This window comes from Mirounga leonina, unplaced genomic scaffold, assembly GCF_011800145.1.
Source record: "Mirounga leonina isolate KUSES-001 unplaced genomic scaffold, KU_Mleo_1.0 Mir_167, whole genome shotgun sequence".
Classification (NCBI taxonomy): Eukaryota; Metazoa; Chordata; class Mammalia; order Carnivora; family Phocidae; genus Mirounga; species Mirounga leonina.
In genome coordinates this window covers 834,643-852,243 of record NW_023270422.1, presented here as the reverse complement: position 1 = coordinate 852,243, position 17,601 = coordinate 834,643, and the positions used below count along the sequence as shown (strand labels likewise).

The window sequence follows — 17,601 nt, the reverse complement described above, 5'->3', positions numbered from 1 at the left end:
AAATGTCCACCTTTTTGAACTAGTTATGTTGCATGTGTTAATTTTTTCTTGTCAGCTGGCCTGTAAAATGGTGAAGCAGCACTGCCCAGGGAAACTCCTCAAGTGGAGTTTCGGCGCTCCCAGGCCTGTGTCCCCTGGCCTTCCCCTCGTTGCTTGCCATTAGCGGGCATTGTTGGGAAGCCGTAACAAGGCTGGGGCTGTTGCTTAGAAGGCGCCCTTTGCTTCCCAGTCTTGCTAAATTTAACACTTCCCTTTGTCAAAGCATTTGTGGGGCTTTCTCTCTGGATTTTTGGTCAAAAAAATTTAAGTGTTTCCAGCGACTAGGAAGATATTCTTGTCAGAAAAAGAAAGCCCTTAGTCATAGAACAGAAACATAACCCTACATGGAAGGCCAAAGAGGGAAGTAGGAAAACATGAAGAAGGTGTAAGAGACCTTCTTTTCTAGAATACTTACCTAGGGAATTTGAGGTTTTTCTGGCTTTGTCTAGGGCAGTTTGAAAATCTCTGGCATTTGGGGTCACCAAGCGATTCAGGATTGAACTCTATGACTGAGTAGCATTACTGATGCCACCTTGGTTTACTATAGCTAGACTCATAGACTACAAAAGGAAAAAATGCCCAAGCTCACAAAATCTAGATTTCTACCCAGTTTAGGCCCAGTGGAAGAATTTGGGCCATTTTGGTAGCCGTGGTCAGAAAAAATCATATTTTTCCTTTGTTGAAATCAATAAATTGTTAGGAATTTGTGACTAACCACCAGTATGTTGTGTGGAGGAGTGAGAGATTATTATGAAGTTTTAGCTTAACTGTACCAGCTTCTTCAGGGAAGGAGTAAAATTCAAAGTTTCTACGTTGTCCCTACTTCTGAGCATGAGTCACTGGGGACTGTGTTTCTTCACAAGTCTATGATTAAACCAGCCCTGGTTCCTGGGATTTCAGTCTGTATTTTAAGTAAAATGCAGATTTTGATGAAAACCGTGTGTTCAGTTTTCTTAACTTTTTTGTGGTGGTGTATCCTGCTGAAATTTCAGCATTTAGCCCAGCATTAGATTCTACTTCATTCTCTGGCTGGAGAGCTGAGGCATCAGGTTTCCTCAGGAATCAGCACTAGGCTCTGTCTTGATGATCTTTATATATCAGTTTTTTTAGGAAGGTAACTTCACAGTGTAACTCATTTTAACTTTTATGAATGTACAAACCTTAAAGTAGACAAAGAGAAATATGTAGTCCATTTAGAGAGAAGTGACTCATGTAAGGCATTTTCTGTGAAAGGCTTTTGATTAATTACTTTCTGGGAAACAATTAAAATGCGTTAGGGCTCTTTTTCTCACACCCTGTGCATTTTATGTGGGACAAAACATTTTAACCTTTATGTATTGTGCAGTCTCCTTTAGTACTATTTTGATTTTGTTTTGGAAACTTAAAAAGATTCCAGAACGGGGCCTAAACTGATTAAAAGGATTAGTACAAATTGCAACTGGAGTTCTCAAAAGAAGGAGCATACTTTTCATGAGTAACTTTTTATGATTAAACACCTTCAATTTACTTACTTAACTGAGCAGCTAATGACCTACTAGAATAGAAGCTCATCCCGTATGTCTCCTGTATCTCCATTGCCAGGGGCCCAATGTGCTTAGGCTTGAGTTTCATAAATGCTGCAGCCCCGTAATAGGCTGTCTTAATGAAAGTACTAGAATTGCTTTTTTTATAATCTTTAAGTGGAGTGGGGACACACTTTCTGATCTTTGTACTAATTAATTTCGAAGTTAAAATTGATGAATTTTTATATTTTGAGCATCCAGATGGATTGTTACTTGAACAAGCATAACTAAGCAATTTTTTTGCTGCATGTCTCAATTGTTTGGGAGAAGGAAGAATGCCTTATTTTAGTTTTGAATCACTTTTATAAAGAAGGTGTAACACAAAACTTAGACTGGTAATAAAACATATGCCAGATTTAAGAATCACTGCTTGGTAATTTGTCGTTTTGGTTTGCTTGCAAGCAAGACAGCACACACATGGGGGTGTCCGAGTCATTAATTTCATTTTCTAAAGGAATTAGAGGAAAATAAAATAAACTGGAATAAGATATGAGATGTTGAAATGTAACTGCAACAAAAATCTTTGTAATTACCATTGTTTTATGTTGGCAGGGTTTGTGTGACTGCTCTTCTGCTAAAATAGCTTAGTAAGTAAGCCTTGTCAGTTCGATTCATGCATTACCAAAACATAGTTAACTTACACTGAAATTGACTCCTTTTAATAAACTGGAGGTATCTCCAAAACTAGATAGCATTTCTCTTTCATACTAACGCAGAATAATGTACAGTAGTGGATAAGCATTTTTAATCTCATGAAAGCATATTAGTTTTCTACTTTTTCTCTCGAAGGACTAATGATTTACCACAGTAGTTTTTTTTTTTCAGCTTTTTGATGGCAGTAAAACAGTATGCATTTCATTGATAACCTCTAGTGCAAACGGAGGAGAAACTTGCAGGCAGGTTGTCGATTTTGCCGCTCATACGCCCTTTCTCTGTTCCGCCCACAGCGCAAGTGGACGTGCTGTCCGCCGCGCTGCGTGCTTCCAGGCTGGACGCTCGCGAGGAGGCCAGTGATGCAGAAAACAGAAGTGATGTGCAAGATGAGCTGGGTGTAAATGAGCTACCAAACTGTAAAATAAATCACGACGCCTCCGTGCCTTTAATCAGCGATGCTGTTGAGGTAATGCACTCAGTAAAGTGTTTATCCAGTGAAAATAGTTCCAATCAGAAGTCTTGTTGGGGGAATAGTTGTAGCTAATCACTTCTTAATTAGTACATTCTGTCTGTTGCTGATTTCGTCAGCTCTCTCTTCAGCATAAAGTAAAAGTACTTGTCACCACATCCTGTCTTTGTGACATGAGTGTCATGTGCAATGCTTGGAAATGTAAATCCCTGTCCTGTCTACATGACCATTTGAGTAGCCTCAACGTGTTAACGTAGCTCACTGCAGTGAAATAGTCTTACTGGAAACAAAGCCCTTTATCAAGAATAATTAACTCTTCCCTTTTCTTTTTGGAGAGGTGCTTTGTTTCTGATCGGACCATTTCACTGCAGCAAGCAACACAGTATTCTGAGCAGAAGATCGGGACTTGAGGCCATGTTGCGGAGGGCCAGTGGCATTATCTGGACTCTGGAGTGTGAGGGTGGGTACTGTTACTAGCATCATCTTCGCTGTGTACTTGGAGCTGTTCTGTGTGATCCTTCCCCGGTTTCCTACCACACCCCCCGCCCCCAGCCAGCATCATGTGGGATCAGTATTTCTTACCCTTGTTTAGAGAAACACGGGGAAGGAATAGCACCACTGGTTGCCAGAAGCAGCCAGTCACAGATCAGAGCGGCTTGACTGATAAGCTCAGGGCAGAGTGCCTGCATACACACTGGGGATGGAGAAGGTTCTTGGAGCGTTAGTGGATTTCTGTTTTGTTTTTTGTTAGGTGACAGCTGGTAGAGTTAGAAATCTTATATAATACCCGTGCTTCAGAATGAAACTGTGTCCACCTGTCATCATTGGAGATTCGAATGCTATGATATTTCTGCATTTTAGAAGGTGTTTTGTTTGTTTTGGAGTTTTTTTGAAGCTGGTAAAAAAGTATATTTGTGAAATTAGAAATAGCCAACAGTAGAAGAAAAACTACATAGGACATCCCATGGCCTCTAAAACATTGACCAAAAGCACCCTCTATTAACATAATAATACTATGTATCTTATAAGTAAGCTAATTTTAGATATTGGAACCATTTCAAAATTACTTCTGAATTTACATAGTTTAATGAGTTTATTCTGGGATTCATTTTCATATGTTTAGCAACCTATTCCTCAAGTTTGTCTCAAGTCGGGGGTGTGGGGGGATTTCTTATGAGGTCTTAGGCATGTTTATAAGCTTTTAAAAGCTTGAAGAATTTATATGTATTTATATCTCCGGGTAGTCTTGAAAGGTAAGTAACTTAGGAAGATGGTTTAAGTGAAGGACACTTACAGAAGGGATAGTTCTTCACGTAAATATTTTTTCCTAACAGAATATGGACTCTGCCCTTCGCTATATTCATAATGATTCGGACTTGAGCACCAACAGTAGTTTTAGCCCTGATGAGGAGAGGAGATCCAAAGTACAAGTAAGTGACAACAAGTCTTTACGTGGTGAGGGTCTTGTTAATTCCTCTTCGAAACCCATTTCCCACCGAATTTGGTCCTCCTTACAGTGAGCTTTTTAAAAATAAGACTAGTATATCATACTTACGATAAGAAAATTCAAATAGAGTAGAATACAAGCAGAAATCTTCCTCTTCTCACACCTGTGATCACATTCTTCAGAGTAACCACAGATCACAACTCCTTCGTTCCTTCCTTCTGAGAGTGAGAGGGGGAGGGGCAGAGGGAGAGAGAATATTAAGCAGGCTCCTCACCCAGAGCAGAGCCTGACGTGGGCCTCGATATCATGACCGAGATCATGACCTGAGCCGAAATCAAGAGTCGGACACTTATCCAACTGAGCCACCCAGGTGCCCCGTATATTTCTTTATAAACATTTTATGGGTACAGAAACATGCATACGTACCCCTTTTTGTCTGTCAAAGACAGAATCATGCCATCATACCTAGGTATTTCATGGTGCCTGATTTGCCAAGAATTACAAGATACAGCTCAATTTCAGAGATGAAAGTATGAAAAAGTGTCCCAAAGCCATATAAAGTGCCGTCAGTGGCAAGTTACACTCCAGTTTCAAAAATTTTAAATGTGGGAAAACATGCTTATGGAATATTTGGAGTATGATTGTTCGTACCTTGCCTCTGTGTGTGTGTTGCTCTTCCCATATGCTTACCGCCCGTGCCCACTGGAGCAGCACTGTGTCCCTGCAGTGTTGCCTCTGTCTGGAGAACTACCCTCCGATTCCTTATGATGCCTCCAGGTTCAGTCCTGGGACCTTACATGCGGTGCCGCGCTCATGGTGATTATGGGGGGTTTCCTAGGTCAAATGGTATATGTTTTTCTTTTTGCTCTCTTTATTAAAAATGGAATTAGTATTCACAGTGTTGTAAACATGCTTTTCACCACTTACATTGCAGACGTATTTTCAAGTTCATAAAAACAGACGGTCTCATTCTCTTAATGAGTTTATTTCAATTTTAGTTCATTTTTTATAAATAGGTAAGTTTATATAGTTCAGAATTCAAAAGGTACAGAGGCATTCGGTGATACTTCCTTCTCGGTTTTCTCCTCCAGCATCCATTTGGCTTTCCCCAAAGCAGCCAGTTTTGTTTCTTTTGTATGTTCTGCCAGAGCTGTGTTATGTATATGTTAGCAAGATTGTGTAGATACTCTTCTTTTCTTCACATTTATATGAACGGTTAGGTGTTTATTCACTTTAAATTTTTATAGGTAATAGCTCAATTTCCATCAAAAGGTGGGTGTTGTTTTTATAAAATCCAGGTTGGTGATAGTCTGCCCATTTTATCACATTCACTAGATTACGTCAGACTTGACCATCCTTGCCAGCGTTGAGAGGTGCTGGTCTTACTGTTGATGCATCTCTTCAATTTACTAATCAGTTCCAATCATCTTCTAAGATCTTACTATTCTTAAGATCTTACTATTTTTCTTCTGGAGTGGCTTCTTTTATTTATATATATATTTTTTCCTTAGCATGTTTTTCCTACCTCTTCTCAGTAGATCCCTGAAACTGTGAAACTGGGTTTTTCTCTGCTTGTTGAGATGCTGTGTTAAATTCTTCATCTATTTAAAAATAAGTTTACTCAGTTTATGCCTAGATTGCTAAAATGAATCCCTGCTGTGTGTCTCTCTCCCTCAGGATGTTGTGCCTCAGGCTCTGTTAGATCAGTATTTATCTATGACTGACCCGTCTCGTGCACAGACGGTCGACACGGAGATCGCTAAGCACTGTGCATACAGCCTTCCCGGCGTGGCCCTGACCCTAGGCAGGCAGAACTGGCACTGCCTGAGAGAGACCTACGAGACGCTTGCGTCAGACATGCAGGTGAGTTGAGTGTGGATGGATGGCACAGTGATGTGCCCTTCACAACCTAGGAGGGTTTCTGTTCATGTTCCAGAAAATACTTGGTATTACAGGAAATCATGTGCAGAAGAGCTTTTTTTTTTTTAAAGATTTATTTATTTATTTGAGAGAGTGAGAATGAGAGAGAGTACATGAGAGGGGGGAGGGTCAGAGGGAGAAGCAGGCTTCCCGCCGAGCAGGGAGCCCGATGCGGGACTTGATCCCGGGACTCCAGGATCATGACCTGAGCCGAAGGCAGTTGCTTAACCAACTGAGCCACCCAGGTGCCCCCAGAAGAGCTTTTGAAAGTAATACCAAAGAGCTTGCTTTTTGTATGGTCCCAAGTTCCACCGTTTGGAAATTATCATTGCATTTGACGTGCCTAAGTTCCTAACTTACAAATATGTTATTGTGTGAAGTTTATACGTAGATTGATTCTAGACACAGTGTTATAAATGCTGCTTTTATTTTCTTAAAACTTAAATAGAACTGTAGTAGCATTAGCACTGCTGAACTCTGGGCCCTGGTTCAGTGAGTGTTGCAGTAAAGGTGGGGGAAGGTGTGTGTGTGCGTTTGTGTGTGTGCACGTGCACACATGGGCATGCTCTTCTCCAGACCTACACACTACCAACACCATCCCTCTGAAAGAAAACAAAATGTGAAATGTTGACCCTAGGTCATCTTGTCTGGATATCTGTGTGATTTTGTGGCTCTTTCCCTAGATCTTGTTGACTTAACTTCCCCTGCCATTAAGTCTGGTTTCTATGTCATACACCAAAATTTTGCCCCTCTTCCACAAAATCTCTTTGGTGAAATTAATCCTTTGGTTTTTAAGAAAGCAGTCTGGTTAGACTAATTTATACTGAGATATGAATCATTTTCCCTTAAATGTGTTAGTAATTACTGCATTTTTCAAGGAATTTGTGCTGTTGACTAAGCAAGGTAGGAGTTGGAAATAATCTTGAGAGAACATAGTTTAAGTTCCTTCTCTGACTTATGAGGTTAGGAACAGGGTCCGGGTGAAGTAAATTTATCCTGTGTTCGCACACTTCTTCACCAGTAGAACTGGGCAGGGGACAACAAAGAACCACTCTGCAGAGTACAGTATCCTCCACATTGGTGGTTTTCCATCTTCATTCCACAGGCCTTTCAAGGTTCCTGTGGGGTGTGCACCTCAGGGCCCCTGGTGACTAGGAAGGCCCTGGATGGCAGGGCTTCTTGCCTCTATCCTCCCTCTCCCCTACCCTCCATCAGAACAGCTCTGCCTTCATCTGCTTGATATGTTGAATGTGGGTATAAAATTTTATTTCAAGAATAGGGTCTAGTGTTTGGGATTGGGGATAAAACCCTTGCTGTAAATGGCTTCTTGGCAAGTAGAGTGTTTTAAGCTAAGTAACAAAGTAAAAAATTTTAAACTAAAGCAACATGAAGAAAAAGATGTTTTTAATGTAAACTTGCCTACATTTTCCTGTTCTTACATTTCCTTAATTGCCAGTTCCTTAAAAACAAGTTTCATTATTGTTTTTTTAACCATAAGATAGACTGTACAAGAATCAGAAGGGGAACAGTCAAGCAAGGATGATACTACCCAGCCTTTGATGGACGTGGGACATCTGTAAATCGGGCATCCAGTGTTCAGAGAACTACAAAGACTATACTCTTAGTGATTTCCAAGTTTTTTTCCCTTTGTAAATGAAAGAATAATACGCACCGTGCAGGGCTTTGAAATTTCTCTGCCAGTTTTTGAGACATAGCAGGCATTTAAAGCTGAGTGTCTATTCTTATCATTACTTCTGTTCTGATTTAATTGTTTGAGATTGGTAACATTTAGATCTAAGTTAGGCTTCATACACCGGCTGAGAGGTAAAGCACTTGGTACTGTGTGCTTCACTTACAAATGCAGTCATCTTTATCTCTGCAGTGGAAGGTTCGAAGAACATTAGCCTTCTCCATCCACGAGCTTGCAGTTATTCTTGGAGATCAGCTGACAGCTGCAGATCTGGTTCCAATCTTCAATGGATTCTTAAAAGACCTCGACGAAGTCAGGATAGGTGTTCTTAAACATTTGCATGATTTTCTGAAGGTAACTTTTAAATTTTTTCTGCATAAAAACAGACTAAAGTTCCACTGTAGAAGTTTTGGTTTTCTGTTCCCACCAAGATTAAGTTTCCATATGTTCTACGTAAGAAAATGTAGCCATGAGCTGATAGTAAGCTGTAACTTAAAAAAAAAAAAAAAAAAAAAGAGTCCCATTCTGATCACTTTTGCTGGTGTCCTTTGAATTTTTAATTTTAAAATAATTACACTTAATTTCAATTTTACTTGTTTATTTTTAAAGATTTTATTTATTTATTTGACAGAGCACAAGTAGGGGGAGCAGCAGAGAGAGGGAGAGGGAGAAGCAGGCTCCTCGCCGAGCAGGGAGCCCGATGCGGGGCTCGATCCCAGGACCCCGGGATCATGACTTGAGCCAAAGGCAGCCACTTAACTGACTGAGCCACCGAGGCACCCCTAAATTTCATTTTTGAACACTGTTAGATCATGATTACAAGTCCTTTTTTTTCCTTCAAAATTATTGAATTAAATACATGTACAAAAATTCCATGAACGTTTAAGTTTGGAGGCTTTATGTGATATTTTAGAAGTCCTTATCTTAGGAGACGGTATGGATCTCTGGTCTTGGAGGTGAACAGCTGTGATCTTACAACTTGTTAGTCCTGGAATACTATTGTTTCTTAGACTTTAACCTTGAAGTTGGCTCTTGTAGTTTGAAGTTTTGAGGTACAGAAGTAATATAATCCTACTTTGAAAAAGCATTGGTACTGTGTTAGTATATTTTATACAGATCATACTGAAATTTGTCAGCCCGTCCCATTAGTGTGCCGGTGTGGCTTCCCCTGCCCCCCAGTTCAGAATCCAGTCAGGAATTGCATATTGAATGTGAATATCGCATCTCTTTAGCCCTCTTAGATCTAGAACAGTTTCCTAACTTGTGTCTTTAATGTCATCGGCATCTTTGAAGAGGCCAAGATGGTTGCTTTGCAGATGCTCCTCAGTCTGAGGGCGGCTACACAGTGAGATTCGGGTCGTGGGTTTGCGTGGCAGGCGCGTCGCCTGTGTGTGCGCCATCCCCGCGTCACTGGCAGTGTGACCCTGGCCACGTGATCATGGTGGCATCGGCTCGCTCCCTCCATTGTAAAACGACCTCTCACCTTCCTGATGAGTGATTACTTGGGGGACGATACTTGCAAACTCTGAACACCTCCCCCCCCCCCCCCCCCCCGCCGCCCCCGAGTCTTTCACCCAGAGCTTTTGTATCCGTGCGTCTATACACGGTTCTCGCCTCAATCTGGTGTTACTGTGTTGGTTGTAAAATACCAATTTTCTGTTTTTATAATTCCTTCTCCATTTATTAGTTGGCATTCTCATGTAAAGCTAATATTTTCCTTCTTTCCCTCCCCCTTCATGGAAGTTTTTTTTAGTGTTAAGTGTGAACTCTGGAATTTTTTCTGTTCAGTGTAATCCATTTCTGTCCTTGGTTCTGAGCATCAGTTTGGCTAACAGGAACCCCTGAAAGCCGCCTCCTGGGCCCCTTTGATCTGTCCCCTCACGTTAAGCACAGCCTTCCTTCCTTCTACCCCACCTTCTCCTTTCTCTGCCCCAGCCCCGAGTCAGCTGTTTTCTGGTGGAGAGCAGTAGTTAGAACCACGCCCCAGGCCCTGGATATGCCCCTGCTCCCTGGGGGGTCATCTCCTTTCCGCCTTCTCGGGGGACAGGAGCTGGGAGCGGTTTTTTGGTTTGGGTTTTGTTTTTTTTTTAAATTACTGAGTTCATACTGATAACTCAGCTTCCAGTCCCACACCGCTTCCTTTCCTTTTTCCACTTCCTATTTTTTCTTTTCTCTCACGGTAAAAACTCTGTTCTTAATGTGAACATACTCAGTCGTGCACTCAGTTCCACAGCATACATGGAGTTTCAGAATTACTCCACCAGTATTAATTCTAACATCAACTCACCCAAAAAAACGTTCAAGATTTCCTTCAGCACTTTGTCCTTTAGAACATATCCCATGAACATCTATAGTCAGAGTTTTTTTTTCTGCGTGATTCTTAGCTGATATACAGTTAGGTTTGTTTGCTTCTGTTTATATCAAATTTTAGGGTTTTCCCCCCTTGCTGACCATAAACCTCCTTTAAAATGGCTATAGAGCAATTATTGGGATAAATGTTTTTTCACTCACCAAATATTTATTGAGCACCTACCATGTGCCATCATGGTGCCAGGCACTGGGCTCACATGTGTAAGAGCACATTACTGTCTTCAAAGAGTTCACAGTTAACCAGGGTGTCCTATGAACATAGCGGGTCAGTCCTGCCATATATCTGTGACCAAGGTACTGTAGGATTCAGAGGAGGTCACGTATGGCTCAAGGAACAAATATTTCAAAAAAGGATAAGACTCTTGAAGGTAAATGGGATTATTGGGGAAAATGGCCTTAACGTCAATTTTAAAACAGTCTGAGAACTATCTGTTCTCAGAAGAATTAACTATATTATAGTTGTTTTCAAGCAGTCTAGTAAGAGTAATAATGCCTATATCTTAGCGAATATTTTTATTTTGTCACTTCAGCTTCTTCATATTGACAAAAGAAGAGAATATCTTTATCAACTTCAGGAGTTTTTGGTGACAGATAATAGTAGAAATTGGCGCTTTCGAGCTGAACTGGCTGAGTAAGTTCTAACAGTTTATTGGACTCTGTTTTGGAGGGGTATTTACTTACTTCATCTTTACCTTTTTGGGATTTGTTCATTACTTTGTGTAGATACAAGTTTCTGTCTGGTGTTCTATAAAACATTTCTTGAAGTGCAGGTCTTGCCAGCAGTGAATTTTCTCAGCTTTTTTTTTTTTTTTTAAACCTATTTCACCCTTTTTTTTCTTACTGTGGTAAGATTTAGTACACTCATGGTGTTGTGCAACCATTACCATTATCTAGTTTAGAACATTCCATCCTCCCAAAAGGAGCACCATGCCCTTTCACAGTCATTCTTCATCCCTCTGTGCCCTCAACTTCTAGCAACCATTACTTTACCCTCTGTGGGTTTGCCTATTCTGAACATATCATATAAGTGGAATTTTATAACATGTGGCCTTTTGTCTCTTGACTTCTCAGCATGTTTTCAAGATTCATTTGTGTTGTAACATACGTCAGAACTTTATTACTTTTTATGACTAATACTCTGTTGTATACCACTTTTTAAAATTCATTCATGCCTCGGTGCATGTTTGGGTTGTTTCTACATTTTGGGTTGATGTGACTGGTGCTGTTATGAACATTCATGTACAAGTTTTTCCTTGAACACCTATCTTCACCTATTTTGTGGTGGATTTGATGGATTTTTTGATAATTCTGTTTAATTTGTTGAGCCACCAAACTATTTTCCACAACAGTTCTACCATTTTACATTCCCATGAGCAATGTACAGGGATTCCAGTTTCACCACATCCTCCCCAACACTTGGTGTTTTCCTTTTTTTAACAAATTATAGCCATCATTATAGTGATTGCAAGGCAGTGTTTTGTGGTGATCTTGATCTGCATTTCCTTAATGACTGGTGGTGGTTAACACCTTTTCATATGCTTGTTGACCATTTATATATAATCCAGAGAAATGTCTATGCAAGTCCATTGCCCATTTTTTAATTGGGCTGTTTGTCTTAAATTGGGTTGAGTTGTAAGAGTTCTTTATGTATTCTGGATTCCAGACCTCACTTGCATTTTTAAAAGATATCTTTGCTGGGTATATAATTGGGACTGACAGTCTTGGTTGTTTTTTGTTGTTGTTTTCTTTGTACATTAAAGGTTCACTTCACTGAGTTCTGGCTTGCCAGGTTTTTGACTGAAAATAGGCACATCTCTTCTGCCATTAGTGTGGAGGGTTGGGTCCATCTAATCAGGAGCAAGCTGGGTTTGGGCTTTGCTATTGCTATGATTGCCTTCAGTGCCCAGTAAGCTTTGCTGCCTCTCACCATGGCCTGCCGGTGCCTTTTGCTGAGGGTGGGAACCGGGGTGCCAGAGGGCTTCCTCCTGTGTTTGTGTTCCACCCTCAGCTTGCAGCTCTCGTGCAGCCTTGTAAACCGGGGCGGGGGGGGGGGTCTCTTCCCCTCCCCCAGCTGTAGACCGTTGTTAGGACATGGTAGGCTTGTGCTGGGAAAGGGGAGAATTTCTGTTATTTCGGTTCAGCCTCAGTCTCTGGGAGGCCCTGGGTCCCTGGGCTTTCTCAGAGTCTTCCCCTATCCCTGTAGCATCCAGTCTCTGCCTTGTATTTGTGGTTCATGTTGGGCAGAGGTTCCTGCCCCTCCTCAGCAGGAGGAGACTTCTGTTGTTATCAGTGTAGGGTCTTTGCTCAAGGTTTGCTGCCCCCCTCTCTGGGAGAGAGTTCTTCTCTTCTGCCCCCCGCTGCAGTGTGTTTGCCTATGCCCATGGGTGAATGGGCTTTGCTGCCCTTCTGTGTCAGCACCGTAAGGCTCACGCTCAGTAAAGAGAAGGGCCCAGGGGAGTGTGTGGGGCTTTATGCCTGTCTCCCAAGATGTGTCACTCATTTCCTGCCTACTGAATCACAGCCTCTCTCTGGTTTGCTTTCCTGACCCCAGACTTTCTCATGTGGTGTGCACCCAGGGGAGGCCAGCAAGAAAGTTCGCAGTGTCAGAAAATGGAATCGATAAATGTGCCTCTCATCTCTGAGTGTTTTATATATATGTACAAGCACATGGGTCATTGTTATGTATATTCATGCTTTTGGTTTACTCCCTACTGATTACGAATGTAAATAGTCTTAAACATAAAATCTGAAAGGCAGAAATCTCATTCGTATCAGAGGTATTTTTTCAAGGGCATTGTTGTGTCTACTCAAAGTAGACTGGTGGACGCGGTCAGTCTTCAGGTCTTCCCAGATGTAATAGGAACAGTCACTAGAGGATTTCTTCATTTCTGTTATCCCTAATAAACGTATCATTCATTCCCTTAGAAGCTGCTCAGAGCCTTGACAGATACACATCAGGCTACCTAATATTGCTAGAACTTCTTATCTAGGAAACTGATTTGTAGATGGAAGTTTCTTAGCATTCTGAACAGTTACTGTGGAAAAAATGTGTTTCATGTCCCAATTGAACATAGTAGGAAATGCATTGCTCTGTCTCAGTCCCTGTGGACACAAAATTCTACATTTGTTTTCCTTACGTTCTGAGGGGAAGAGATCCTTCTTGAACTTGCATAGTGTTTAAATGCATTTCCAGATACAGACTAGAGAGAGCTCTATGCATGAGAGACCATGTTAATCACTAGTCTTTGCATGTGTTCATCTTACAAATAGTATCCAGTATTACAAATTATTCAGATGATTAATCTATTTTCATTTATTTTAAAATTTTAATTATATTTTTATTTTTATAATTCACTTTTATAGACAGCTGATTTTACTTCTAGAATTATATAGTCCCAGAGATGTTTATGACTATTTACGTCCCATTGCTCTGAATCTATGTGCAGATAAAGTTTCTTCTGTTCGTTGGATTTCCTACAAGTTGGTATGTGTTACAATTTTTATAATTTTAGAACTGTACACTATTCAAGAAGATCCTAGAACTCCTCACTTCTCTGTGTTCCCCCTCCTAGGTCAGTGAGATGGTGAAGAAGCTGCACATGGCGACACCCCCCACGTTTGGAGTGGACCTCATCAATGAGCTTGTAGAAAACTTTGGTAGATGTCCCAAGTGGTCTGGTCGGCAAGCCTTTGTCTTTGTCTGCCAGGTAAATAAAGACTTAACCATTTCTATCTGTGAAGCTTCATTTCTTCTTCCGCTCTTTGCCTTTCGACACCCTCTTTCTTATCCTTAAGGAACAGAGTTTTGCAGCTGGCTCTTCATAGGATCACCTGTTCCCTAGAGTAGGTGCCTGCCTGGCTCATCCCACAGCCATCCACTAGGGGGTGCTCGGGGTCCATGGTACGTGTATAAATGCATGTGACTGTGCACACTGCACACTCCAGGACTCAGTGGAACCATTAAAAAACTGTAGGGACTTAAAATTATGTCATCTTAGTTTTGAGTTCCCAAAGTGTCTGGAATATTGGTTTAAAAAGTAACTAAAATCTGGAGTACTTCGGTTGTTATTAAAAGATAATGTTCGCCCGTATTCTGGTTTGGTAGACTAACTTGGCAAATGTCAAGCAGCTGTTTGTCTTCCCCAGACTGTCATTGAGGACGATTGCCTTCCCATGGACCAGTTCGCCGTGCATCTGATGCCACATCTGCTAACCTTGGCGAACGATAGGGTTCCAAATGTTCGAGTGCTGCTCGCAAAGACATTAAGACAAACCCTGCTAGAGAAAGGTGGGTGGGTGGCTCTGTTGGGAAAACCGTATGTGGCGGGGAGGAGGCGTGTAGACTGCGTGGAGGGAGAAGTGTTGTATGTCCACAAACATAATGTGACAGGAGAAGATCTGTGAGTTGTTAATGGGGGTTCCCCCTGAGAGAGGACACAGATTGGAGGACAGGGACATGTTCGCCTTTCTGCCCCAGGGGCATTTCTTTTATAATTGCAGACTTAGTTTGAGAGATTGGATAGTCACTTAAGACGGGAGGAAAAACTCTTGCCTTTGGTCTGCCCCGCATGACGTGTGTTACTGCTGTTCTAGGCCAGGAGGCATGTTTGTGTGTCCTCCTTCTCTTCATTCTTTACACAGAAGACAGATGCCCCCTACTACTTGCTCTGCTGCACATCCTAATAAGCTGCTCAAGATTTAGCTTGTTTTATTTATTGTCATCCCCCCAAAATACCTAATAAATATCATTTAATGCATGAACTCGTGAACGAAGCACAGAAAGGTTCGTAATAGACGTCTAAGAATACGGGTAAATGAATACTGCTTTTTTCTCCTTTAGAATTCATTTATCGTTGTTTTAATAGCAATTACAAGGAAATGGCTAGAGAAGACTGGTTTTTAGTCATGTGTGATTGGTATTTGGGATGTTTTTACTGAGTGAATTAATAGCTATCACAAGTATAAGTTTTAATGTATTTATTAGCTTTGCTACCATTTAATCTGTTCTAAAAATAATCAAGATAAATCTAATTCTCATGTTTGGGGATTTTTTTCATATCACACAAATCAATTCAGATTACCGTTTATAATTCAACGTAGCTTGTGTTTATACTTTATGACTGAGAACTTCGTATACTTGCACCTGATAAAACTGAATTGTTAAACTAATTTTATTTGTAATCTGCATTTTGCGTCTCCAGAATATTTCTTAACCTCTGCCGGCTGTCATCAGGAAGCCGTGGAACAGACCATCGTGGCTCTTCAGATGGATCAGGACAGTGATGTCAAGTATTTTGCAAGCATCCACCCTGCTAGTACCAAAATCTCTGACGATGCCATGAGCACAGCTTCCTCAACCTACTAGAAAGCTGGAACCTCACTGTCCTCCTGCTTCCTCGGGAGCCAAGGGCTGACAAGTGCCCCACACGTGTGATCTAGGACAGCCTCTGGGAGGAGGAGAGACCTTCCTCTCTCGCAGACTCAATTGCAGGTGCAAGTTGCCTACACTGATACCAGGGATTTTAAGAGTCAAGAGAAAGTACAGTAAACACTATTATCTTATCTTGACTTTAAGGGAAAATAATTTCTCAGAGGATTATAATTGTCACCGAAGCCTTAAATCCTTCTGTCTTCCTGACTGAATGAAACTTGAATTGGCAGAGTATTTTCCTTATGGAAGGGAGGAGATTCCCAGAGACCTGCATTGCTTTCTCCTGGTTTTCTTTAACGACAGATAGACGGAGTGGCAGCCAGAAGGCGGCTGTGAGCCAGGATGTAAAGAGATCTTCAGTATTAGCCCGCACTGTCCCCACGCAGGCAAGGACCTGTTGGTTCTGTGGCCAGCTGCCCAGCCCAGCCCTAAGTGTGAATAGTTTTTGGCGTGTGTAAATGCGAAAGGAGATTTGGGGGGGGAGGGGTTCTCCTAAGGGCTTGATGCTAACACTAAAGTAGAATCTGATTTTAACTCTTAAATGCAGCATATTGCTGTGCACATTTACAGAACGTTGGCTGAGTATCTATGTCCTGATTTTCTTCATGCTGGTCATGACCTGAAGGAGTTTATTGGCACATGTGCTGTATGTCAGGTGTTTTTAACTTGATCATGATCGGCTCTAGGTGCAGCTTTCCTTCCCATGCTGTACATACCTGTGACCACTCTCAGGAGTGCTGCGGTCTTTAATCATGCTGTCTAAACTGTTGTGGCACAAGTTCTCTTGTCCGAATAAAATTTATTAAGATCTATAGAGAGAGATACACACTTCTGATTGTTTTCTAGATGTCTGCAAATAAATGCAATTTGTGACCTGTATTAATGATTTAGTATGAAGTGGGAAAACTAGATTAAAATATTTGTCTTTTAACTAGTTTAGTAATTTCTTTGCCATCTGCACGTGCCACCCAGGGCCAGGTTCTGTTGTTCGGCGGCAGTCCCCGCAGGACAAGTGTGCGCCAGGTGCCTGGTCCTGGAGCCCGGCCCCCAGGGGCAGGTCCGGGGCGGCGCTGGCTTGCGCTGACCGCGAGCAGGGGGGCCGCCCTGTCTGTGGCTCGGGGTCGGCCGCCCGGCCAGGCCGTGCGCACTGCTGCAAGGGCACAGCCGGCCTGCCAAGCCTGGCTTGGAGGACCGCGGCCCGAGTCCCCGCGGTGCCTCTGTGAGCCTTGGTTTCCGGGACTCGGGACTCGCCAGGCAGGGACTCCTCAGGGTCGCGTGAGCAGGTCAGGCCCCCTCGAGGCTGCTTTCTGTACGGACGATTATGGAGAAGGCCTGGGTCCCTTCCCCTCGCCTGCCAAGCGGGACCGGGGGGCGGCTGTGGGGAGCAGGCTCTCCACGACAAAGCTGTGCTCACACACGCTACGCCCCGGAATTACCGTCGTATCAGCTCCACGACCGTGTACACCAAGCGCCGCACGTTGTCGTAAGCGGGGGCCATAACCGTCTATTTGGGGATCAAGAACTGGAATTTAGGGGCCGCCGCCGGCCAATTCCACACTGGCCTTCCCACCTTCCCGCCACGGCTCGCATGCGCTGGGGGCGCCCGCCGGTGCCTGGTGGGGGGGGCATCCGGGTCCCCCATGGCAGCGGCGCGCCCAGAAGCCCGGGGCGCTGTCCCACGGCCCCGGCAGTGAAAGCAGGCCCAGTGTGCGTGGTGGCTAATGAACTCAGTTCGGGGCAAGGTGCACGTGGCGCTGCTCTGATTCTCGGCTGTTTGCTCCCTGCGGAGGGCTGGCGGGGCGACACGATCGTCGAAGGGAGAAAAGGGAGGAAAATGGACGATTCAGCAATTATTTGACATCCTCCAGGAGGCAAAACAGCAAACCAGTTAGTACTCAAGGCGTTTTCATAATCGGAAAATGAGTAAAAGATTTATTAAAAGTATTTACTATAGGGTAGCTAATCTTAGAAAATACTCTGTGATTTGGGGACTTTTGAGTGAGGTAGACTAAGGTGAAG

The 17,601-nt window shown here is 42.6% G+C and overlaps 1 protein-coding gene across 4 annotated transcripts in view; it reads left to right on the top strand.

The window, feature by feature from the left end:
• Window positions 1-16,400, top strand: part of PPP4R1 (protein phosphatase 4 regulatory subunit 1) — a 60,823-nt gene extending 44,423 nt beyond the window's left edge. For 3 of the 4 annotated variants that reach the window (XM_035013804.1, XM_035013803.1, XM_035013802.1), the window contains exons 12-20: window positions 2,549-2,721; window positions 4,059-4,154; window positions 5,849-6,034; window positions 7,974-8,135; window positions 10,682-10,782; window positions 13,515-13,635; window positions 13,724-13,858; window positions 14,298-14,439; window positions 15,353-16,400. In XM_035013804.1, the coding sequence (XP_034869695.1) occupies window positions 2,549-2,721; window positions 4,059-4,154; window positions 5,849-6,034; window positions 7,974-8,135; window positions 10,682-10,782; window positions 13,515-13,635; window positions 13,724-13,858; window positions 14,298-14,439; window positions 15,353-15,516 (1,280 nt within the window). In that variant the 3' untranslated portion in view covers window positions 15,517-16,400. The remainder of the gene's footprint in view (window positions 1-2,548; window positions 2,722-4,058; window positions 4,155-5,848; window positions 6,035-7,973; window positions 8,136-10,681; window positions 10,783-13,514; window positions 13,636-13,723; window positions 13,859-14,297; window positions 14,440-15,352) is intronic. The other variant, XM_035013805.1, reaches the window with a different exon arrangement.
• The last annotated feature ends 1,201 nt before the right edge of the window (window positions 16,401-17,601 follow it).